Below are 25,375 nucleotides of genomic sequence, written 5' to 3' on the forward strand. Positions count from 1 at the left end.
AAATAATCCTTCAAGTGGGTTGCAAGAGAAACATTGCAAAAGCAACCCCCCCAAAAAAAAGTCCAGCAAAGAAGCAACCTGAAGACACCTCTCTATCTTTGACATAGACTAGCTCGTACAGGAAACACTCTCCTAAATTTTCTTGGAGAACAATTCCTACTGCACAATCCAGCCCTCTTCTGTCAGAATAAGGGCATGTATGGAAAAGAACGAACTTTTGGGGCGGGGGAGGGAGAGGGGGCAGTCTGAGACCTGGGGACAAACATTGGGCTCTAGTCCCAGCGTAAACTTTATCCAGAGCTCCCAACAGGCTCCTCAGACTTACCCCCTCCTGATCAACAAAAGCACTGTGGAAATGGGCAAAACAGACTAAAAAACCAGCAGTAACTCCTCTGCTATTCCTCCTCATCTTCCTCCCCAAATACCACTGCGTTACACTGTGTTTTTTGGTAGGAGGACAGGGAGAAAAAGACATTTGCCAGATGACTGTCGCATCACTGAATGTGGTCCTGAGAGCTTCTTGGATGCTAAAAGGGGCGATGGGGAAGGAACCTGCAGGGGAGGAAGCGGGTCCAGATCACATGTGAAACAAACACCAGTTTTTCAGAGACTACTCTGGGATACCACACCCCCTTCCTTCCCCAAATCAGGCGCATCAAGACAAGGCTGGACACATTTCAGCTGCATTTCAAGAAAATTGCACTGGAAAAGCTTTCTGAATGTATTTAGAGGTTTTGATGCCCTCCCCAAAATCCCAGAGAAGAAAAACACATGGTCTGGGGCCATAGGTGCCTAACCCCCCCTCCATCCTTCCATGGAAACTCCTATATAATGCTGCCTAGAATTTCTTCACACATACTTTAGAGAAGATAACTATGTGTCATGTTGTTATGAGCCAAAAGAGCAGCTATGGTCCTAACTGAAAATGAAATGGAGCTTGTCGTCATGTAACTTCTAATACCACTAAAATGGTAACAAGGGCCAAGTCTCTCAGACTTTCCCAAGCAGGTTCAAGAGGTCCGGGTGGACTTTTTCCTCAAGCAAGCCCAAGATACCAGGTTATCCATCTGTAAACATCATCACTTGAGCCCTGAGCTCAGTCTGGTACATCAGTATTTTCCTAATAGTTCTCTGGATTACAAATGATACTTTAACTCCCACTTCTTGTCCAGAATGACTGCATGAGTCAGGAACAAGTCCCCTGTGGTCTGAGGAAGCTTGCTGACAGGAGAGGTCATGCAGTATCTACGAGACAGTCTGTAAATGCTTTCTTCAGATGGCCAGGAATTCTGTGAGGTTATTTTCCCTTAAGAACACTAAATCTTTAAAGACCAAAACAAGACAAAACAAAAAGAAAAGATGTGAGCGAATCCCTCTTCTTGGTTTCTGGCACAACCAAGTGGAATATGATAGCCTTGATTCTGCTTTATGGCGTCTAAAACCAAAACAGTTTAATGAAAAAGTAAGACTTCCCTCACACTACACATTGCTGCCTGTTGGTTGCTCGTTAACCCCAAGAAGGCATTGAGCACCCTGCAGAAACCTGAATAAATGGCTTCTAAAATATACACACGGTGTTTGATATAGCACTGAAGGGGGGGAAAAAAAAACCACAAAAAACAAACCAATTTTTTTGAAACATTTCTATTAGAGAAACTTTGCAACTTCAAAGTAAGGGAAGAACGATTTGTCTGCCCTAAGGCCAAGTAAACCATTACACAGATGCTTCTCCAAAGCTTTACAGCAAGGTACTAGCACAGCTGAGGTAAACCTGAATCTCAGATCTCAGTTTCTTGTTTTAAGCTATGTTGTTTAAGTCATACACATCACATGATCTATTTTGTCCAGTATCAAAATACATGTTAGCTGAAGACATATATAGGAGACCAGAAAAAGCCAGGTATGAGAATGATGACAAAACCCCGCAAACAGGGGAAGCACGTATGCCTTTTCGCAAGGGCTTTCTGGTGTAACAATAGAGAAACAGAAGACAAGAAATACTGAGTCCTGACCTTGCTCCCACCCCTAGTGCAAACCCACGGCTTCAGTCAGCTTTTTAAAACCATGTTTACATCTCACATTAACCTAGCAGTGTTCCAATACCTTGCAAGAAAGAAGAAAACGCTGATTAAAAAAAAAAAACAACCAAAAAAAAAAAGCAGAGAAAGTCATGGGGGTGGAGGCATTTCCATATCAAGTTACAGTGAGGGTGTACGTAACCTTTCCGTAAGCAGTGCTCTACACAGAAACAATTCAAAGCATCTTTCAGAATAAGTATTCTCCGAGTCAACACCAGTGTTTATCTCACAAGGCCAGGCTGTGCTCTTTTCAACTAATTGTACGTGGCATAGTGTCAGGTAGATAAAGCAAAAGCCATGTCAATGTCCATTCTTGCTAGCATCTCCCAAAATTTCACGGTATCTTTGCCATGTGATTTAACTTTAGGGCAGAGCTCCAATTCTTGGAAATGCAAGATATTAAATACATCATTTCCTTTGCTGCATATACGTAGTGTGTTAAAAAAACAACCAGAAACCCCCATAAACTTAAGGCTATCTCCATTGCCATCAGGATGAACAATTAGCCTAGTGAAAGATTCATGGCTGTTACACCCCCCCCAAAAAAAAAAGTCCTTTTTTTGGAGTCTGATAGGGGAAGAAAATGTGTGGATCTTCAGCACCACTTCAGGCCAGTTAATAACAGATATTAGGTCAGAAAAAGGTCGAGTTTTCTGGCAGCTACCCAGTACAGAGCAGTTTAAGGCAGCCAGCTTTTTGGAACAGAGACTGTGAAGTGAGAGGAATAAAAGGGAAATATTTCTGGAGCAACTCTACTGCAGAACAAAACTGAAACCCTGTTTTTGTTATAGCTACAACCTTCTTGAGTTCTTCCCCAGAGGTAATGCAAACAAGCTTAAGCTACCTCAGTTAAATAGATTCATTACCTTTTCATGAAAGTTATACAAGATAGAGCTGGAAAACACAAACCCCAAAGTTGTTTAAGCTTATTTACTTGGCTTTCTTGGTTGAGTGAGTTGGTTTTTGAACAAGTTCTTCTACTATACAATGCTGTGTATTCATCTCTATAGTTATGGGACATAAAATTTCAGCTCTCCTTCCTTATTAACTATTGTGTTGTGGGATAAAGTGAGCTGCCACTTCAAATAATTTTTCAGCCTTCTATTTGTGCACATATTACAATATGTCATTAGATGGACAGTAATGCAAAGACATTTTATTACCTAGTTTCTCACACTCATTGGGTACATTTCTCCCAGATTTATTTTCCTTTTTTTTCTGATATAATTGATTGGGTTTGCTTGATCTTTGTTTAACTTAAATGAGAATAGGTACTTACTGACAATAAATTGTAAGTGTAATTTGTCATCTTCTATCTCTTTTTCCTACATGTTTTTCAAACCATATAATAGGGCTGTGTTCTTTTTTTTCACTAGGATGAGGCAGCACAAAGCTTCATTTCTACGGCTCCATCTACTGGCAACCCCTTCCTCCTTCCCAGTCCTGGCAGCACAGGATGATAACAAGGAAAACAGAAATCATTACCCTGGTATGTTGTATGATAACTTCAAATCAACACCAGTTGTTTTGGGAAAAATCCTTCAAAAATACAATTTATGCATAATGTTCTCAGACTAATGGTACTACTACATCACATTTCCCAAATTTGAGGTCATGTCCTATTTGGGATTCCCCAACAGCCTGAAAATACCTCCTGTATGGCCTTATGCCAGCAGGTACGCAGCAACCTGAACCAGGATAACCTGGCTGTTGCAATGGTTTAAGAGAAAAATCCGTTTTTCACAAGTTTAGAAATAACATTTTAAAAACCCTAATAATCCATGGATGTTTCTTTCAAGCCATTCAACCCAGATCTTGATATATCTAACACCGACAAGGTCTTTTGGGCAAGCTTATATGGTCTCTGTATTCCCAGCATACCTCCTGGCTCCCCGGCACATCTCTTTCCAGTTCTGCCAGCTAGAAGAGCGAAACAGAGAAAAACCTCCAAAATTGCACTTTAGCTATAGCAGAATGAAAGACGTTCTGCATTGCTTTCTGCCTTTCCCGATGGGCAGTCCCATATACTCATACGAGAGAGCAACTGGACAGAGCCAGTCGGGGAATCTCAACTTTCCAGCAGAAGTAAGTGTTTCCATCTCCAAAAATAAATCCTCAAAATGAGAAGAATTTCTCCCTATATGGTGAGCAAATGATGGATAAGCATATAGCCAGTGTCAGAATCAGGAAGGGGACTGTTTCCATTCTTGTAACAATCTACCTTCATTTGCAGCTTATGCCATACACAATGCACCTCAGTGAGTGAAGGAAGAAAGAAAAGGAAAGTCAGGGAACTCCTTTCCACCGCTATCATTGGCTCTACTAAGGTACCAGCAAACAAACACCACAGCTAAAGAATAAAGTCTTGCTGGCAGCACATCCTGGACTTCATCTGTGGTGCACCCGTATCAGAACTCCTGGGGAGTATTTCCCTTTGGATGTGCAAATAAAAGGATTTCCTAGTAAGTATCACTCAGTGGCAAAAAGAAAATTAATATTTAAGGTTATGTTGTATCGCTGTAAGTATTTGTAAGTTAATATTATTCTTTATCTTTTTAAAGTGGGTATGCCACAACATCGGAAAATTTGACACAACTTACGATTGTCTGCTGGTGTCTAATAACTACGATTTCCCCTCACACAGAATCACAGGATCACAGAATGGCAAGGCTTGGAAAGGACCTGGGGAGATCATCTAGTCCAACCCCCCTGCTAAAGCACGTTCACCTAGAGCATGTTGCACAGGATATCCCCAAAGTTAGGGCTACGTTAGCCTTTTCTAGTGACTGAGGTCACCTCGGAAGCCATGAAACAGGAGAAAAAGATCTAATACTTCTTACTGAGCAGAATCAATCTTACATCAAGTAGATTTCAGTCCTACTTATAATTGGGCCTTATCTCTAGAAGGTTTTTACTCTTGTGAAAATGCAAGTACATGAAAACCCAGAAATTATTTCTTCCTTAGCACAACTTAATACATACGATCCTGTAAAATAAACAAATAGATTTCTGCCTTTGAGGCTGAAGCCCATTACATAAAAGCAGCTTTCTACAGCATTAACAGAGCTGTGGTCAGGAAACGAGAACAAAAAGTCCTGTGCACTGAACAGAATCAGCGCTGGAACAAAGGACCTAGACAGCAAATAAGTTTTAAAATAGCTATTTGCTGCACTGCATGCCAGTTATTTGATTTTATACATTAGAAGTGAGCTTTGAAATATAGCAGCTCTTTGTTCCCTGAGCACCCTCACAGCCTAACATGCCGCTTACTTGCTCAAGGAACTGTTGCAAATAATTCACCTAGACAGAGGTTTCAAGCCAGAATACCCTGTTTCTTCTCCAGCTGCATTTTTAGAGCGACGGTGCCTCCCTCGGAGGTTCGCAACGCAACACAACACAAACAGCACCATGCGTCTCAGAAGGGGCACCTGATGCAAGCGAGGAAACCTTTGCTTAGTAGGGTGAACTTGCACAAACACCACCGGCAGGACCAGGGTGCAGATTAGTTCTGCAAAGAGGTGAAAGCCAGGAGGATTTGGGGTTGGTGACCTTGCGCCAAAGATCACAACAGGCAGAATGCTTCAAGCGTGCAGACAACAGAAACAGGCTTTGAAGGAGAAGCCAGTTTCTTGCTAGTCCTCAAATGCCAACCACGTGCCGTGCTCGGACAATACCTCTTGCTCTTTTTCAACTCCAGAGCGCTTGTGGACTTCCTGGAGGGCCCGATGGCCTGCAGAGGAGGTTTAGTGACAGGTGTGATGAGCAGGGCATCCAAGAGCGAGCGGTAGACACTAGGTTCGGAGAGTCTAGCAAGCGTTTAAAAAGATCACGTAAACAAACTAGCTGACCAAGCAAAGTTCAAGTTAGCTGGGACCACTGCAAACCCGAAAACCCTAATGAAAAGCCTGTACATTCTGTAGCAGTATGGAGAAACTGAACCTAGAATAACTGATTTAGAAATTATGTCTAAATAAGCGGTCCCCAAAGTGGAGGTCGCACACCACAGGGAGTGTGCAAGACAACCCATTGGGGTGAGAGAAACTTCCTTTTATTTTATTTTTACCATCAATAAAGTAAAATAGAAAATATTTTTAAATAGTGTTTATTTCATCTTTTTCTCATCCTTTTTTAATTTCTGGTTTTTGTGTATGCTTTATAATGTACATAGTACATTAGTACTAGTACATTAGGACATTTACATAATTAGGAAACACATAAATATACATATATTGGAGATGCATGCTCAAAAAGTTTTTACTGTTATGGGTGCATGATTGAAAAACTTGAGACTACTGGTTTAAGTAAGCCTCTATAAAAAGCAATGCAATAAAGATTTAGATGCAACTCAGAGTTATTGTCTTCAAGCATCCAGAAGTTACTCAAATATGCAGATTATTCTTTGTCACCCCTGTAACTTAAGTATTTGTTACAGTTAGTTTACTGACTGAACCATAAGTGGGTATCATGAGGATCAGAAAGGCAGAACTACTCACCAAGGTTCAGAGCAGCAGCCTGGAGCTAAGCTAAAAATAGGGGATGGGAGCCTTGGATGTATTCTAACGACTTGCCCACCACGCTATTGTGAAAAAGCTCATTTTGCAATCCTGCCAGGAACTGATTATTCTTGTGTGAGCCTGAACTTTCTTAAATCAAGCTATAAAACGTTTCTTTTAAAGCTGATGTCTACCTGGCCCGGACAGCAATGGCAGCAGACACAGCAGCAGCAGCCACGCTCTTAATTTTTGATCTCTGCTTGAAAGGAGAAAGAATGGGAAGAGGAGCAGGTCCAAACTTGGGCAGACTTCCCAAAGGATTTTCCAGCAGTACTTTTCTGGCACAGAAGCTTTGAGCCAACAGAGGAGAAAACAGAGAAAGCAGGAAAGATTGACAGAGACACAGTACAATACCAGACTGCCTGAACCACTGGAAAGTTATGCGACTGTAGGTTCCCAGTTCACAAAGACATCAGGCAATGCATTAGCCAATTGAATACTAATGCAGAAAACAGCAATTTTTTTCACCCACAAATAACACTTTCTCCTTGTCAAGTCAGGATTCAGCATCTATCAGCCTTCAAATTCCCCATCCCAGACTCTTGCCTCACACCCCTGGAACATTCCCACTGAATCCCAGGACACTCCACATGGATCCATCTAAGCCTCCGTGATGCTGACAGAAAGAGCTCTGAAGATCATTTTGCTTCTCTTCTTCATAACAAATAATAAACATGGAAAGCTTTGCGATATTTGGTGATATAACTTCAGTAGGTCTATTTTTAGCCACCCGTACCAAATTTAGCATGCTCCTCACCCCCTTTTCATTTTCCCTACTTATTAATTGGGTTGGGAGGAATGGTGAACAGGCAAAAAATAAAAGCAGAAAAACATACTGGCTCCAAAATTATTTCTACAATGGTGAATCCATAACCCAGGCTCTATTTCAAAATTTCAAGATTATCCACAGAACTGCATTTTTTAAAAATATTTCAGAAGCGAACAAAACACTCCCAACACTTACACAACTATACTTTACACCACTTCTCAGATTTAAATGCAAAAATGCTGCCTGAAAACCTTGCTTACACCTAGCAGTCTGCTGTAGATATACCTTAAAAGATTTACCTTGTATGACTTACGGACGATTTAGACTGACAGCTTGAGATTTTACTGAAATAACTTGTTTCGCAAGTAGGCAGAGATGTATCATGCCTGTCCAAAAGCAGCAAGAGAAGAAAAGTCATTAATCAAACACTTATTACTCTTCTGGCAATGCTCACTAAAGCTCAGGAGGAGTTCATTTAAGGATTTTTAAAAGCCCTCCTTACCCATAAAAAAAAAAAAAAGAAAAAGAACAGTTATGGTTTAATATCCCTGATTGTTAATTACTGAAGGAAGCACTTTCTTTCCCTGTTGGTAAACACTATAGTCTGGAGGTCCTGTCACTACAAAAGTTAACACCTGTATTCTCCTCCAAGAACTTCAGGTTACTGGACAATTCAAAAATACACATTTTATAACAAGGGTGACTAACGTTTGAAATAAACGTTAAAAGTTCAGTAAAATGTGTCATATCAAAGAATCATACATTATGCACACTGTGCTGTGCCTTCCCCCAAAAACCTTCTTCCACACTTTGACACTATATATTCACCCCACATCACCATCTTTTGACAAAGTCACCTTCCAACTGAATCTCCTACCCATGACTGGTTTCTCCGCCTCCACGTAAGGCCCACTTTAATTTTCAAACTCTTTTTCTAACTGTTGCCTAAAAGCTACTCACAGTACCCCTAGTACGGGGTACGTACTAGGGGTACTGTGTACTAGTACGGGGGTCCGTACTAGGACCGGTGCTGTTCAACATCTTCATCAATGACTTGGACAGTGAGATAGAGTGCACCCTCAGCAAGTTTGCAGATGACACCAAGCTGAGTGGTGCGGTTGACACACCAGAAGGCCGGGATGTCATCCAGAGGGACCTGGACAGGCTGGAGAGGTGGGCCTGTGTGAACCTCATGAGGTTCAACAAGGCCAAGTGCAAGGTCCTGCACCTGGGATGGGGTAACCCCCAGTATCAATACAGCCTGGGGGGAGAAAGGATTGAGAGCAGCCCTGCCGAGAGGGACTTGGGGGTGCTGGTGGATAAAAAGCTGGACATGAGCCGGCAATGTGCCCTGGCAGCCCAGAAGGCCAACCGTACTCTGGGCTGCATCAGGAGGAGCGTGGCCAGCAGGTCGAGGGAGGTAATTCTGCCCCTCTACTCAGCTCTGGTGAGACCTCACCTAGAGTACTGCGTCCAGCTCTGGAGCCCTCAGCACAAGAAGGACATGGAAGTGTTGGAGCGGGTCCAGAAGAGGGCTACTAAAATGATCCGAGGGCTGGAGCACCTCTCCTATGAGGACAGGCTGAGAGAGTTGGGCTTGTTCAGTCTAGAGAAAAGAAGGCTGCGGGGAGACCTGATTGCGGCCTTTCAGTACCTAAAGGGGGCCTATAGGAAAGAGGGGGAAAACCTTTTTAGTAGGGCCAGCTGCGTTAGGACAAGGGGTAATGGTTTTAAACTAAATCGGGGTAGGTTTAGGCTAGATATAAGGAAAAAATTCTTTACAATGAGTTTCCAGAGCAGCGTGAGGGTCAGGAGACACCTGTAAGCTGCTCCATCTTGATAGCATCATTATGAAAAAAAAAAAAAAAAATCAGGTGAAAGCCTATGTATAATTAGAGTTTTCTGAGCCTGCCTTTTTAAGGCAGTGGGTTCGGATGTACCTGGCAGGAGTGGGAGGCAGCACGAGAGCTGTTTCCACAGGGGGGGATGCCAAAGGTGGCTGCACAGCCGTGGTGGTGGGCAGGAGGAGCTCAGAGGTCTGCGTGGCCACGGTGCACTTCACGGGGAGAGAAGGCGCTTTATCAGCTGTCAGAAAGCTTGCTGCATCTGGAGCAGGCAACTCCGCAGTTATTTCCCTAGTTGATGTTAATTTCACAAGTAATTATAACGGGACAATGTATGGAGAAGAAATTTCCCATTTGATTAAAAACCCTAGATGGTAATGGCCAACTCTTTCCAGCTGGTTTTCTTGCATCTTTGGTAAGAAGAACCAGTGGGTAGCACATAAGGGCTTTTTTTTTTTTTTTTCCTCCTTCCCTAGGAACCAAATACTCATCCCCTAGGACTAGTTCTTCGGGGCATTTTTACAGTTGAAGCTTAAGAGCTTAGAACCAGGCTTGTTTAACCACAAAACCAAACTATTTGGGTAGTGTGAAGTAGTTACTCAAAAAATAGACAACAAACTTGAACAAGAGCACAACCAGTATATTAGAAACTCTACCTAGTGTAAGTAGATGACACTTCAGACACTGTGGCTACTTGGTTGCTGGTATTTAAAACCTCAAAAATTGCAGGGGGATGAGGTGCGCACTTGGGTAAGGCTTCCAAAGGGTTCTCAAACAAAACTTCTCTGAAGTAAAAGAAAACAGAAGGACAAGTAGCATTCACCACAAGAAAGCAGTATTTCCACCCCCCGCCCCTGTATTTTACTTCCTCTTGCTTGTCACCAGACAACCATAAAAGTTTTGACAGTTTTAGTTTGGTCAGTCCAGGACCTCCTCTTCTCCCCAGCCTGATGCTCGTTTGCCAATTAAACAAGCAGCTTCTGTCTTTGCAAATTCCTTTTTGCATGATGACTACAGCTGAGGGAAGTTGTTTAGGAAAACTGACGTAGAAATGCCAAACCTGCTGAAAAGGAGAACTGGCTGAGTTGAGGAGAGTAGCGCAGCAGTCACAGCAATTCCCAAGAAAACAGGGGTTTGCAGAGATTATTCCCTTCCCTGGACTTGCCCTCAAGCTCTCCAAAACTTCATACGGCTTCTTTGTGAAACTTTGTAAGTCATAAAAAGGGCCTTGAAGGCAGCGAGGAGAAGGGGAATAAATCACACTGGGTATGTGCTCCAAAGGGAGAGCAAGAAAACAGCAAGTTTGACTCCAAATTTTATTCGTACATACGTTCTCATTGTATTTCCATTTTTCACTAGCTTTGGCTAGAAAAGGAGTAAGAAATTACTCTCAGAAATTACAATTTCTGCAGAGAATATTCTTGGCTGTCCACTAATCAGAAAATACACAACAAAAATCAGGATTAATACCTACTATTTAATGCTAACTCTTTGTATTTATGACTATGAGGAATAATTCCATTAAAAGAAGAAATAAAAGTAGGTTGCTATGACTGTAAAAAGCATGCATATAAAAAGGCAATCTAAAGACCTGCTGGCACTGGATCTGCTTTATATTAGTTATATATTTCTCAGGAAGTGCCAGATTCTGTGGTTTACATGGTCTAAAGTTGCCAGGATGACTATTTAAGATGACTTTTTGCAACATTCTGAAAAGGCTGTAATTGCTCTTAAACATTTTACTGTTAAACTTATAGGAGAATATTGCATATACGAAATTGAGTAATACTACACTATAAATTACAGTAGTTGGCTATATTGCCATATGACTAGTTTGGGTTTTCAATAAAGAGCTAAAACTACAATAAAAAAAGCATTATGCTTTATATTATGAAGTCTGCCTTATAAGCAGTGAACCTAACTTTAAGCCAGTAATCAAATCCAGATCCTTCATACATTTCACAGCAAGCTCTTTCTCCTTCTTGGTGGTTCAGTAGCGGGTGGTACAAATCAAAGAGCTTCAGCCAAGAAAAGACGGAGCCCATTAGGAAAAGACAGACCCATGCCAGTCATCGACAACAAATTTGGGGCTTTAGTGGCAAAAGCAAGCCTACTGATGTTTAGATGGCCCAATTCTGCTTTACTGGAAGTCTGACATGGTATGAGCCAAATTCCTCCAGATGGATTTCTGATAGCTGCCATTTTATAAAAAAGGAGTTTTGGAGATCACCTTTGGGTGTATTTCCTGTGCAAAAGAGTATTACAAGAGCAGTGACTTTGGCTCAGAAACAGAACATAAACATAAAAAACAGTTGCTACACTGATGACCTCTCATTTCAGGAGATGCTAATACATACTAATCCTTCCTTCTACAGCTCTGCAGAAGCTGCTCAGATTTCTGCCCTTCTTGAATAGAAAATACTCATCATGTACTTTTTTGACTATTTGTGTAAGTACTTCAGCTCTCATCCTGAACCCCCATGAACGCAGTTGTCCTTCCCAATTTCCTGTGGCTCATTTTAAAGCTGCTCTCTTGCTAGGTTCATTTTGCCAAGTAATACACTTCGAGCCATAGGTCTTGAGAGTAGATTTTAATTTCTTCTCTCTGGACATAGATTCAGAGTGCGGATTTAGAAGGAACCCTTTGGTACTCAGAACACAGTAGCAGCAGTATCTGCAAGGCATCTGCAGCTCCGTAGGTGGAATCATATTAGAGTTTCATTAGTAGACGTGAAAATCAATTATTGAAGAAATACTTTTCCCCTTGCCTTTCTCATCCCAGGTTTTCTGCTTTAGAAAAAAAAAAAAAACAAAAACAAAAACACAAACAAACCAAAAACCAAACCACTATGAGTATTGCCATATGCCTTTCATGTGTATTTTTCATCTTTGGTGCTCATAACTACTCACCCATCTGCTTCCTAGTATTTAAGAGAACATGCTGCTGAAACCATCACAACCAATTCTTCTTTTTTGTATTGGCTCAAATCAAAGATTATCATGAAGGTACTAGCCTGCTGCCCAAGCTAAACTCCGTCATCACCCACCGTCCCGTCCTGACTAATCTCATGTTAGCTCATGAAGGTACCCCTCTTCTCCCAGACATCAAAAAAGGCTTCAAAAGACACTGCAACAAAACAGACTTATTTTGTTGTGAACTTTTGCCTCATCTCTCTCAGCTGGTTGAGACTATGACTTTAAAGAGGAAACCACCAATCCCAAATCTTAGTATTAGATTTCTAGTTGCAAAAAGCCCCCACAGATGTGGGCAATAGTATATCCCTCTATGCTTCTCACAAGGACAAGTCTCTGCCTAGGGGCCTGGCAGGACCAGGCGTTGTTCATTCAATTCTCTTTTTTAAAGGAACAGGTTTGGTTTGTGGCATATGTGCTTGTGCATGTGTAATGAACACCAGCTATTGGAATTAAAAAGCAGTCCTGCACCATGAAACACTAACCACCAGAAAATGTTACAGACCTTCAATAATAGAATCATACCCCTCCAAATTACTGTCACTGTCTTGCATCCAAAATTACCATTGCTGTCTAGTACCCATAGATGACCTCCAAAACATCACCAATCTGCCAAGATAAGTTCCGGTGAAGCTATCCAAGGCCAGTAACAGGAAATTTGCCAGATAATCATCTAGTTTTCTTTGACTGCATCACAGCACAGTGTTATGAATGAAATAATCCACTTTTTAAAGAAATATTTTTATATCTTTAAAGACACTTTTCTGTGTGTTGAAGAGATCAGAATTCACTTTTGAGTTGTTGACACCACGAAAAAGTTATTCCATCCAAATGATAGGGTGGACGCCCATTGACAACGTACCAAGACACACTAAATATTGTGTCTTATTTTAACAGGTATTCATTAGACTGGTCATGAACCTGATCAGCTTTACTTAATTTCTCTTCTCCTTCCCTCTCCTACCATTTCCAGGAAAATCCCTAGTCACGGCGGATTAATAAAGTTTATTTTAAGTGAATGACAGACAACCCTCTCTCCGCCAAGACAGACAAATCTAGGCTAGAACAACATATAGACAGATTGTTAACTGAATCGAAACCCCCTCTGAATGATTTACCTCCCAGGAGCTGCTGCGGCAATGAGTTCAGAAAGTCTGGGAGAGGGGAAACTGCCAGGGGAGGACTCTGCTGTCGGCAAAAGAGCAGCCGCAGGTTCTGGCCTAGCACCGTTTTCACTCCATTCACAGTAATGAAACCAAATGGAGACACACAGAGAAAGAGACTTTTTAATCCACATTGAAATAGTATGCTGAACAGGAGACGCTGCACACAAAAAGGTTAGTAAATTGGGAGGGGGGAAAAAAAAGGCGGTTACAGCAAAATACAAGTAGGTGGATAAAACGAGGCACAACGCACTTAAGAAATGTCACACTTAGAGAAGTGTCCTGCTGCTTACAAACTCGGAAAGCCAAGTAGTATTTTACATTTACAAGGATGGAACATGTATATTTAGTAATACCCTACGTGATGGAAAACACTTAGGAAACAGTGGAAAAGAAACGGCCGTAAGTGCTGGCAAGACTCACTCCCAAAGGTTTATGCACTTTGTGCTGCAACTTTTTAGGGTGTTAGCTTTGTGAAGGTTAGAGTACATATTTCTCAACATTTTTTCATATCCGTTCTTTTTTTCAGTCATGACAGGGAAAAAAATAAAAAATCTAGAGAACGTTGTATTAAAGGCCCTCTACTTGAAGAAAAGCACTCGTCAGACATCTCACCACAAGACACAGAAGTCATCTACAAGGTAGAGAGCAATCACAACCACTAGTTTTGAACAGACTGAATTACCCATAGGAGTAGGCATTGCTGCCTTTTATTTTTTATATATTAGCATGCAGAATTAAGTATCTTAATAAAGGAGGGAGCCTTAAGTGCTGAAAATTATTGAACAGATTTAGGAACAACCAAGGAGCAGACCTCATAGGTGGTAAAGGTGTGGATGGAAATTCTGGTACAGGTGGCACCTCCAAAGTCGGGGCAGCTACGGAGTTTTTATTCAGATTAATACAGGTATCCTGGGCTCCTGCTCCATTAGGTAGATCTGCAGGCATGCTTTACAGATATTCATGACATGAGGAGGGGGGGAAATAAAAATCACATCATACATGACAGGTTGTTTCAGGACTGACCAAGAGTGGGACAAATATTTTCCAGTGGTTTTGGATTAGCTAAACTACAAATCTGGAAAATCCAGACACAGCTTCACTCAGGAAAATGAATTGACTCTACCATTTAAGGGAAAACCAAATCTGTACCCAGTGGCTCAAAAGAGGATGGCTAAAAGTGAACATCTAGAACACACTTGGAAATAGGGTGCAGAAAAATTAGAACTAATCAATTACTAAAACATGTAAATAAATTTGATATAAAGGCTAGACTTTGCCTTTCTAAGCTTTAAGTAACTGGTTTAAGAGTTTCTATTCTGTTGTTTGCCATATTCTCCCCTCCAGGTGATCACTTACATTTAAGCTTATTCATTTATATCAAAAATTACTCAGAATTTTTCAAAGATCAGATGTATGCTGGGAATCAGACATGAGCTAGAGCATGTTATCCACATGCAAATGGAAAAGCAGTCCACTGTTCTGGAAACAGTAATGAAGTTAAATTTTAGCATCAACAGGTATTGTGCAATAGGGATATTGGGCAAAGCTGTAAATGAAATTAATTTCACACATTCATAAAGCATCTCTGGAACTAGTGATTCGTTACTATGAATTTATAGGAAACTAACATTCTCGGTAGCCTTTCTTGAACTATTCTCTTATCCTCAATAGATAGACTCTATGATTAACTACATTTACTTTTAACCAAAACAGACTTCTATACTTTAGATTATTTGGAGAGGCGGCTGCTTCCATTTCTCTCTAAAGCAACTCAGCCTTCAAAGGGGTAAGAGCTGGTAAGACAGATAAACATAATGCTAAGTTGAATACCAACATGAAAATATTCTCATTACCTAGGGACATCTCCAAAACAAAAACACTTGAAGGCCAAACCATCCCACTCTTATGAAGAAAACTTTACAGAGTCTAAGTGATAATCTTTCATAGTGTTCATTGCGTTGATGTCTGCTAAAACTCCTGCCTTCCTTTCCATTCATAAAACATTCTTTAAACCCAACAAAACAATTTTAATACACTATTTCACATTCCTACTTTAATATGTATTATTCTATCAAACGATTATACTGTGATGTATGTGCACTCAGTAACACACTGGGTTTTAGTAACACAGTACTTCGCTAGAGAGTTACGTGATGAGGGCAGGGGGAAGTCAAGCTGATCGGCATTTCTCATCAAAACAGTCTGTAGTGAAATTATTAAAGTGAGTGTTTTCCCCTGCTGCCCTTAAGGAGTTAACCCAAAAGGTGTGTAGGATGTGACATGGCTTGGTCTGTCATTACCAGTGCAAATCTAATTGTACTTTATGCTGTGCATTGTTAGGCGTCCACATCGGTGACTGTTAGTGTTAGATAACTTGGCTATTACCTGATGTGTCCATTTTCTGTTTGGCTTTTCCTAAAGATAAAATGACAAATACCGTAAGCTACTGCTATATTGTATAACCATATAAACCATCTGAAAAGGAAACACAAGCTCAAAATGCTTCCAAAAGGTTGCCATTCCTTTCGGTTTTCCAAGTTGCGCAACAAAAAAACCCAAGCCCCCCAGGTCTGCAGAATTGTTTGCAGTGGACATCGATCCATTCACAGGACCAATCTGGAAAAGCCTGTAGGGTCAGCTGCACAAACTACAAGCCAATTGCAATGGTTCTCCTTAAGTAATTATGAAAGATTGGACTTATATATGTGCTTTACAATTCACCTTTGAGGTTGAAACTTCAGTGACTCAACAAATGTTACAAAGGCTGCAAGTGAGTTTTACTTAGTAGAATTCTTAGTCCTATAACCTCCCAAAAGGTCAATTATTTTATTGATTTCTGCAAGTGTCGTGTAGATTTTGACAACACAAACACATAGCCCATTTTTAACATGTTCAGAAGCTCTACTACTGTGATAGTGTTGTATAATTCAGTTTGTTTCTACTATGCAGCAGGGATTTAATTGTTTCTCTTACTATAATCTGTGAAGGTGCAATAAAATTAAAGCTGCATGCATGAGAAGACTTAAAGCAGTCAGAGAGACGCCCCAAAAAAACCAGACAGAGCTAAGATAAAAGCAACTTTTATTAAAATACTCTTCAAGCTTCAGAAAGCATAAATTAATGAATGTGTAGCTACTATAATACATTATTTTACAGGAGAACCATAGGGCCATGAAGCTTTTATAAACACAAGAAAGCCTATGAGCTTCACTTTGAAATAAATAAATACTACTGCCTTATCTTGTTCTTGTTAAGAGGATGTGTTGAAGCTCTTACAGGTACACAGCAACATTCTGCTCATTTTTTTTTTTTTCCTAAGTTTTCCACATTATGAACATATTACTAGTTTAAGCTGCAGAATCTTTATATTGAGCTTGCACTTTGATTTGCAAGATTGGATTTTTTTTTTAAATTTATCTTTTATTTGCTTAAAAGCAGTCTGTCTTCTTGCTCTACTCTGTAAAACATTTACACCCACTCTAAAACTGACCTACTAAAAATCTAGTGAAATCCAAGGTAATTATCATGGTAAGTACAATAGTTTGAAATTAGTGCATATAGTCCCTCTTTGTCTTCTGCCCCCAGCCCCAAAATCAAAGTAATACAAATTATTTTGTTCATAATCTTCTGCTTTCTAACAACCTATAGTAACTCAAACTCATCAATGCACATGACTCCTTTAAGGCAAAAAAAGAACCGCAACAGCCACCTCCTCCCCCACGCTGGGAGATTCAGTCACCCAAGTTGTTCTGTTTTAAATACATTTTTTTTGTCAACTAGTGATTAGCACAAAAACATTTTCATCTCATTTTTTACACATCAGTAGGAAAGTGTTAGAAAAGTATAGAAAAGGCTAGATTTTCTCTTGCAGTAAAGCCAGTGAAATACGTTTTCTTTTTTCTTCTTTTTTTTTTTTTTTTTGCAAAGCAGATAGAAAAGAAGAAAGGAAGGAAGTGTTTGTATTTTGCTTTTGCAACTTGGGTAAAATCACTGGACATTAAGAACACGTGCTGAGACTTCATGGTGCCAGTCACGTAATTTTGTATATTTGGGACTAAAGACGTGGATGGGAACCTTTTCCCTGTGGAAAGAAGTGATAGAAGAAAAGTAAGAAAGAAAGAAAGAAAGTTTGTCTTAAGCAGTTTCACAAGGGAGCATGCAATCTCTATGCACTATTCCTATCTGCACATTGGCTTCCTTTCTGTCAAAAACTTAGATCCAGTGTTAGGCAAGGCCAGTAAAAAAACTCCCACTGACTGCAAGAACCATTAGATTTAGCCACTGGTTGGTCCTCATTTTGAACAACCTTATCCCAAAACAAGGAGACAGCTGACCCTTGTTCGCAGTCCAGTATGGTAATACTTTCCAGCTATGCCTTGCAATCTGATCCACGCTCGCCAATGAAAAATGCCTGGTTAGATTTAGGAAAAGGAAAACACATCGACAAGCTGACTTTGTACAGAAGACCAAACCAGTCCAAGTTTACGGAAGATCTCAAGCTCCTGCACAAACATTAATACTGGACTGCACCAAGAGATTTAAAAAGGTCGGTCTATGCAGAGAAAGGTCTTGATTTTTACATGCTGAAGTAGAAGTCAAAACAAGAAGCAACTTTTTAAAAACACCCAGATGTCACACAAATGCACCAAACACTATCAGTTGATAATTAAGACATGCAAAGTATTAAAGTAATAAAAAACATAAAACATCAACTCACTTAGTCTTCTTCGCAGCTTCATGTTCTGGTTCTTTCACTGAAAGAGAACAGAAAAATTTTATTATCTAAGGCACTAAAGACACACTACCGCCGTACACCGAGATCCTCCCCACGCTAATGCTTTACCACAGCAGCAAATTATAACAAAGCTCATTAGGACTCCTCGATTCTAAACACACCCCAATGGAAATGAGGTATGTCTACAAGAGCCCCTTTGCCAGCAGGACTGCCAAAAGGTGGCTCTGCTGGTCTCTGCCTTTTCCTTTGGCACACTCTCCACATCAGCATTGAGAAAGGTGAGCTGAGATGGGGAAGATTAATGGAAATTGGGAGGCATTTCTTTTGGACGAATGTCCAGTGGGTTTCTACCAGGTGATAATCCAAGCATCTGTTGGCAGCCAGGCTGTGACCCACCAAGGTGCTAGAGGACTGCACACGGGATACTTGCAGCCCCGATTTAATATTGGCAAATCCAGTTGCAGTCACTTTCTTATAGTATTTGTCAACATGATTAAGTAATCAGTACTGGATGACATGTTATTTGATGTTCAGGTCTCATATTCTGCCCTTACAAGGATTAATGAAGAGAATCCAAAGATAGACAGCTATCCATTAATAGACTAGTGCAACGCAGGACCACAAAACAATCAGTTAACTGTCTGAGTTCAGAATATTTTATCACACATGGGCAATAATCCTTATGGGTAGATGTTATAATTGGCTTCTAGAGTAATTCTGCCAGAGAATCGATAGTTGATTTAATCAAATCTGCCCCCGTGGAGGGAGCCCGATTTCGTCACTGCCTTCTGTATAGTAGCACTAGCTGTGAAAAGCAGAAGAATGAAATAATCACCCCTACATTAGCTGCCTCAGTCTGAACACGACTGAGCTCAAATCTCCTGATGGCACTTCTGATGGCTTTTACACAACATCACAGATCTCTGCCAGTGAATTATAACTGACAGCATAATATGAAATTGAAGTTTTACCATAAAGTTATGTGACTGGGAATGGCCTTCTTCACATTATCTGTTCCAGTGCACAGTACATATAATCACACCATAGCATAAGCAGAGGATGGAAACGTGACCTGGGAATAAACTAAGGAACTATGGATTTATGCTTCTGATTGGTTAAATCACTGCAGACCACATACCTTTGTATGACTGTCAAAGATTTTCTACATGCCTGAAAACACCTTGATTTTTCTGAAGCATTAAATTTGAACAAGAATGTCACCATTTTGGCGATACAGGAGGGGAAAGAAACAACAAATACCTATCTGCCAACATCTTTGGAAGTAGAAATGGAAACTTTAAGATTTATCTAGAATGTATTAGTATTCAACTGAATCAGGAATAACGTCCAGTAATGTATGTGTCCTGAGCTATTTAGCAACTGCAGGAGTTTTACAAAAATATTTTCCTACTATAGTCTTCTCAAACTTTTTTCTTTTGAAGAGCTCACCAAAATTCTGCCTACTGGTTTTATTATCCAAGAGGGAAAAAGCAAGAGATGTTACTGAATCCTTTTACTATTTTGCCCCACCACCAGCTTTTAAAAGACACCTGTCTGTCCAAGACCATTACTTCTATTTCGTTTACATCAGACTACTCACTGTGATCAGTGCCAGTGATTTGGGCAAGGATGCGGAAAGAGCGGGACTGGGTGGTGCCTGTCCGGGGGTGCCAGTCTTCAGTGTCTTCGATCAGTCGCTTCTTGCTGGCATCGCTGTGGGTGGGCGTGTGGTAAAACTCTGTGTAGGTATCCACGATGTGCTTCCGCGGGGGGCTGCATCAAGGAGAGGAGAGAGCAGTGAGCACAACCCTTCGGAGACCACTTGGGTTGGGGTAGGTACAAGGACATGGACTTATCACAGTGTTCAAAGGCAGCTTCTGCATTTGGATGCAGCTGTGCAGCAGTGAGCTCTACAGGCACACCTGAACACAGATTCAGTCCTCTGAACCACACATAGCTTTATAATTCTCTAACCAAACTGAAATATTTTTCCTTGTTTCACTGCTAGAACATGAAACAGCAAAAGACAGTATTATCAAGACATTTACACATTTAAACCGTTACCGTTTGGGTGGGTTTTTCCTTGGAGATGAGAGAGTAAGACAGCAAGAGAGTTTTCCCAGCATAAACAGGAAAAGGAGAAAAAGAGAACAAGAAATAAAGTCAGAAAGTTGAAACAGAAGTGCAGCTCATTTTTCTATTGAATTAGGTTTTTTTGGAAAGGGCCCTGAAATCCAATTAATAGCGATACTCTCATTCTACTACCAAAACTGCAGCACAGGTCCCCCATACTTAAACTCACAGTGATTTCCTTAAGGGGATGAGAGGGGAATTTGTTTTACTAAAGCAGGGTAGTTTGGATCAGGTGCCCCTCAACAAATTCTCCCCTTGGTTCACAAGAGGCAAAGCACTGGCTGTGTGCAAGGGCCACTCAGCACACGCCGAGTCTTCTGCGCTTGGCAAAGCCTGGACCAGAACCAGGCCAACTGAAAGAGTAGGTAGCGACGTTCTGGAGCATAACATGGAGATATTGATGCTCGATATCATCTCTGAAAGTCAAAAAAAGTGGGGTAATAGTTCCATCTGGAAATTTTCCCCACAGTAACCTACACGCCGTTACCAATCCCTGCACTAGCAGACTTGCAATACAGTATTTTAGAGCTTTGGTCTCAGTAACTGATGTAAAGGACATGTAATGGCACTAATCAGTTCAGGAAAAGGGAACAGAAGATTCATACTGTATGTGTTACTCCTAAATTCTACATTTGTTATCCCAAAACATTAATTTTAAAACCCTTTAAACGTACATTTATTTTTACGTCATTTACAGGAGATTCACTGTGCAAAACTAGTTCCTAAGACATAACAATTCTAACAAAAATTAAAAACCCCAATTGAACTTGAAAAGTCACTTTTATTTTTGCCAATACTTCCCCCTTGTACTTTTAATGTCCAAAGTATTTCTGGTGAAGAAAGGTGGAAAATATGAATGCGAATTATGTAAATTATTAATTAACAACAAGTAAGAATTAGGCCCATTCAGTGGAATGCATTAGTAAATATTTAAGCTTAAATGAATACTTAATACTTGAAAGAATGATGTGAAAGGTATCATACAAAATTATATCAAAAGATTGACTTTATTGACACACAGTATTAGTGAAGTACATGTATCACATATCAAAGTTACTAAAAGAGGGAGAGGTACAGAAACAAAGACAGTGGTATTTCCAGGATGGAGTACAAGAAGTACAGAGAAAAAAAAGAAAATGAAGTAAAGCATCAAAACAGTTAATAGCAAAAATAAAATCTGAAAATTAAAGCAGTAATTAAAGGTGTGGAACTACATGGACATGTAATTATTTACATGCAGGTGACTGCATTCTAGCAACTACTACAGTGAAATAAGTAGTCTTTCACATTTGTTAAAAGTGGTATTATAAACAACATATCCCACTGACTTCTCTTGTGGATCCTATTGGTCCCTTTTTTAAGGCTTAAGAATCTACTGGTAATGCTCATTGAGGCAACAAGGTGGTGCCAGAGACAAAGGAAAATCCAATGAGGCAGGCTCTCCCTTAACTCAGCCCTGAGGCAAAGGGACAGAGGACAAGCCAATAAAAACCTCAATCATATTTATCATCCCCAACATGTACAAATCATGGTATACGGACGTTACTCTTATTTTTATTGTACGAATTCAGTATCTGGCCCTTCATTCTGTAGTCCTCAAACCACTTTTTGCTTTTATACTGTATTTCACCATTCACTAGTTGTACTACTAACACCAATTAGCCACAAGTGCACCAAGAATTTATCAATACGCACAAACACCACACACATGGTTTTGTGGAATAAAAATAAAAAAAGCTGCAAAATTTAACACAGTGAAAAGCAAGATCACATCATGTCCAATGCAGACAAAACCATTTACTACACTAAGAAGTTACTAAGAAAAGCTGAAGCTGTTTTGCAAAATTTAAATATAAAACTCTGTAAGAGCTATAATTTTGCAAAACAAGAATACATGCTGGTTATTCCAACAGGAACCATAATTCAACTCCAGTGCTGTCGATACTAACTTTGTCACTGTTGTTATCTGCAAGGGAAAAAAAGTATTTGATGTGTTAATACATTCTTTGCTTCTTGAAACGTTATAGGAGTTTCCAAATCGAGCCCTGGTAAAGCCATATAACACGTAAGTCAAACTTACAATCATCAAGAGAACCTACAAGGGAAAAAATTAGCCCAGCTGAGCTTAAACTGAGTGAAGTCTGTGGACATCTTACCTGTTGTAAGCAGCAGGCACATTTTGATGCAAGAGTTGGCAAGAAGGTCTTGATAAAAATAAGATTGCATGCAGCCTAGTGAAGGCAAATTACTTTCTTTCTAAGCCAGGACTAAATAAGGGGAAGTAAAACTTCCTTCCCCATTCTAAACTGAAGGCAAATAGTTCTACTTAGAAAAATTACATTTCTGCAATGATGCTTGATGGAATCAATTACATTTATGAAATATCAGAAACATTGACATTTGGAGTAATTGATCAGACTGAAAATTCCATTTTGCTTCTGTGTTTTATATTACTCATTTTCTCAAAAAAAAAAAAAAGCACAACTTGTATCTTCTTCATAGATAGCACTGCTGAGCAAATGCGGTTCTTCAGATGTGAACCTTGCCATACACAGAATTTCCTCCCTTCCTCCTGGCTCCCCTCAAACCACATTCAGGATATAAACTAAGTACGTCGTGGAGCAGCAGACCAATGTAATCACTTTAGGGGGGTTTGTTTGCTTGTTATTGTTTTCTACCTTTGGACTGCAAGACAGTTAGACAGCCCAAACACACTATTCTAAGAAAGATAGAAAAATAAAGTAGGTTTTTACAGCTCTAAACGTTTTCAAGCTTTCCCAGCCTAGATCTGCAAGGCTAGCAGCGAGACAGGGATTTCTTCACCTGTCAGCTGATACTCTTCAGTTAGTATTATTCATCCCCTAACTGTAAGGCAGGGCAGGGCAATGGTGCTCACCCAGTCATCCCATCCTGATTGTCAAGTGCTGAGTCTACGCCTGCAGAGCTTCCTTCCAGGCGACTTAATTTTGTTGCTATTGTTTCTCTTTTTCAGAACTAATAGCTGCTTTTGAATACTCCTTACAGAGTTATTTGCTAAAACAGCATTCCTGGAAAGATAAGAGATGGTTTGCCAAAGTGTATTCAAGTCTACCAGAATCGAGCAAGTCCTTGGGATCTCCCGATTTCATCCCTCTTCTGTGCAGTGTGGACTCCTGCCATCAGCTGTTTAAGAAAGGGCTGGAAGTTACCGTGACAACGGTGTAATATAAAATGCATACGGACTGCATTATATGAGTCCCCATATGGAAAATATTCGCACTGTGATATAAAGGGAATAGGTACCTAAAGAAGTTTATTTCCTCTCTGAGAAGCTCAACTGAAACTGCAGTTTATTCTGTTTTTTAGTTGACGTGGATGTCTACTTTTCTGTAGGGTTCTTCATATACTTTATATACTGAGAGAATACCAGAGGGGAGAGGCACTAGGCCTATTCCTCTGGCCCCTTTCCTTTGAGGGACGGGAAACAGTAACCACAGCTTTTAGGTTTTAAGCATGGGTTTTACGTTCTTAAGATGGACGAGAAACCTACAGTTCCTCCTCTGCCCTTTTCATGACTTTATTCAATGTGCTGGACAGTGCTGCTGGGCACAGAGGCCAACTGGCATGGGACTGCTAGCATCCAGCCTCCGCCTCTCCCCAGGGCACGGCAGCCACTGGGAACTGGTCCCTGGGGCGCTGGAGCTCCCGAGTCCTGCCCACAAATTTCTGGGATAGCCCAAGGCAGCCCTGGCCAGAAGCCCCCGGAAACAGGGCAGTGGTGCAGGTTTGAGTGTTGCTGGGCTCAGTTTAATTTACTAATCTACTGTTTACTAGACTAGATGCTGCACCAGATATAGTATAAGCCTTTTATGCAGCCTTAGAGCCCCACAAATGTCAGGTCTCCGATATCTATTTTAGCGTAAATGATTACTTGAATACGAAAAGGACTTGGATTTTAAACCTGTGTTGCTTTTTTAGGGTAAAGGTAACATTTAAAGTTGAGGTATTTATAACGTAACACTGTAAAAAAAAAAAAAAAAAAATCTGTTCAACCCCACCAGTTTCTGGGAACGCATCTTAAAGTTTCTCGTGTGTTGCGCAGAGAAGTAATGGGACATCTGTCCCTTTGCTGCCCTTCTGGGACTTTTCTCCTCTGGTCCTGCCAGGCCCACAGTTGGTCTTCCAGAGCATCCCATGCCTGGCCATCACAGCACCCGCTGACCCTTCTTGACAGATCGCTCTGCATTTTTGAGTGCCTGCTGCTTTCAGTCACCATAATGGGAGTCAAAATACAGAGTGAGACACAGATATCAAAATTAACACCGGGCTTGTTGTAAGGTCCAGAACACCTTGTGATACAACCCATAGTGATACAACCCATCGCGTAACGCATTTTGCGGTCTGACTCAATTTAGCTGTGACACTCTATAAACTGATATGTCGTCACTCTGAAAGTCTGGCATCCCTCGAAGCATCCCTCTTAAGATGCGAGTCCTTCCTCAGAGATTCGCTTCTGAGTACTAGACGACTCCTCCAAGCTGCGTTTTACCTAGCCCTTAAACAAGCCCAGCTTTTTTCCTGCGAGGAAAGAACCTCACAGCAAAAAAAAAATCCCACCTACCCATTTTGCTGTTTACTCTCCCCCTGGTTTTCTCTGAATCCTCGTCGAGGCCCCTCGGCTAGATCCTGGGCGCCGTCGCCGGCAGAGGCGCTCGGGGCGGCATTGTGCGCGGCGGGCTGCCGTGGGACATTAACTGCAGGTTTAGCAGCGCTCAGTGCGGGCGACCGCTGCTCAGCGTTAGGCTGTGTCTTATTGTAAGCCACGCTCGTCGTGGCAGTGACTTTGGGTGCAACAGCAGAGGCAATGGGCACAGGCTTAACTACTTCTGTAGGTTCTCCCTATGCGAGATGAAAAACAAAAAAAGAAACACACAAAACCACGCCAAACGCATGCACATTCCTCAGCAGGTATTTTTGGCTGCTCTCGGGGGAGATAACCCACCTAGCGTGAAACCAAGAAGCATAGAAGCAAGCTTTACCGAGACATGAAATGTATGGGGGAAAAAAAAAACAACCCAACCAAGCCATACATTTTAGGAAAGGAAACAATCCAATCATGCACAATCAATATGAAATCCCACAATG

The 25,375-nt window shown here is 40.8% G+C and overlaps 2 protein-coding genes across 3 annotated transcripts in view; both read right to left on the reverse strand.

The window, feature by feature from the left end:
- LOC118451875 (PDZ and LIM domain protein 5-like) overlaps positions 1-14,435 on the reverse strand; it is a 44,317-nt gene extending 29,882 nt beyond the window's left edge. Inside the window, exons 1-5 of the mRNA XM_035890333.1 lie at positions 14,195-14,435; positions 13,336-13,452; positions 9,901-10,029; positions 9,341-9,535; positions 7,700-7,786 (exon numbers count right to left, since the gene is read on the reverse strand). Coding sequence (XP_035746226.1) covers positions 7,700-7,786; positions 9,341-9,535; positions 9,901-10,029; positions 13,336-13,452; positions 14,195-14,328 — 662 coding nt within the window. The 5' untranslated portion in view covers positions 14,329-14,435. The remainder of the gene's footprint in view (positions 1-7,699; positions 7,787-9,340; positions 9,536-9,900; positions 10,030-13,335; positions 13,453-14,194) is intronic.
- A 1,238-nt stretch (positions 14,436-15,673) lies between these two features.
- Positions 15,674-25,375, reverse strand: part of PDLIM5 (PDZ and LIM domain 5) — a 96,795-nt gene continuing 87,093 nt past the window's right edge. Inside the window, exons 5-8 of one of the 2 annotated variants that reach the window (XM_035890334.1) lie at positions 24,852-25,129; positions 19,719-19,891; positions 18,101-18,137; positions 15,674-15,798 (exon numbers count right to left, since the gene is read on the reverse strand). In XM_035890334.1, the coding sequence (XP_035746227.1) occupies positions 15,765-15,798; positions 18,101-18,137; positions 19,719-19,891; positions 24,852-25,129 (522 nt within the window). In that variant the 3' untranslated portion in view covers positions 15,674-15,764. Of the gene's footprint in view, positions 15,799-17,354; positions 17,465-18,100; positions 18,138-19,718; positions 19,892-24,851; positions 25,130-25,375 lie in introns of those variants that run through there. The other variant, XM_035890335.1, reaches the window with a different exon arrangement.

The sequence above is a fragment of the Egretta garzetta genome, unplaced genomic scaffold (genome assembly GCF_000687185.1).
Source record: "Egretta garzetta isolate BGI_Z169 unplaced genomic scaffold, ASM68718v1 scaffold72, whole genome shotgun sequence".
Taxonomy (NCBI): domain Eukaryota; kingdom Metazoa; phylum Chordata; class Aves; order Pelecaniformes; family Ardeidae; genus Egretta; species Egretta garzetta.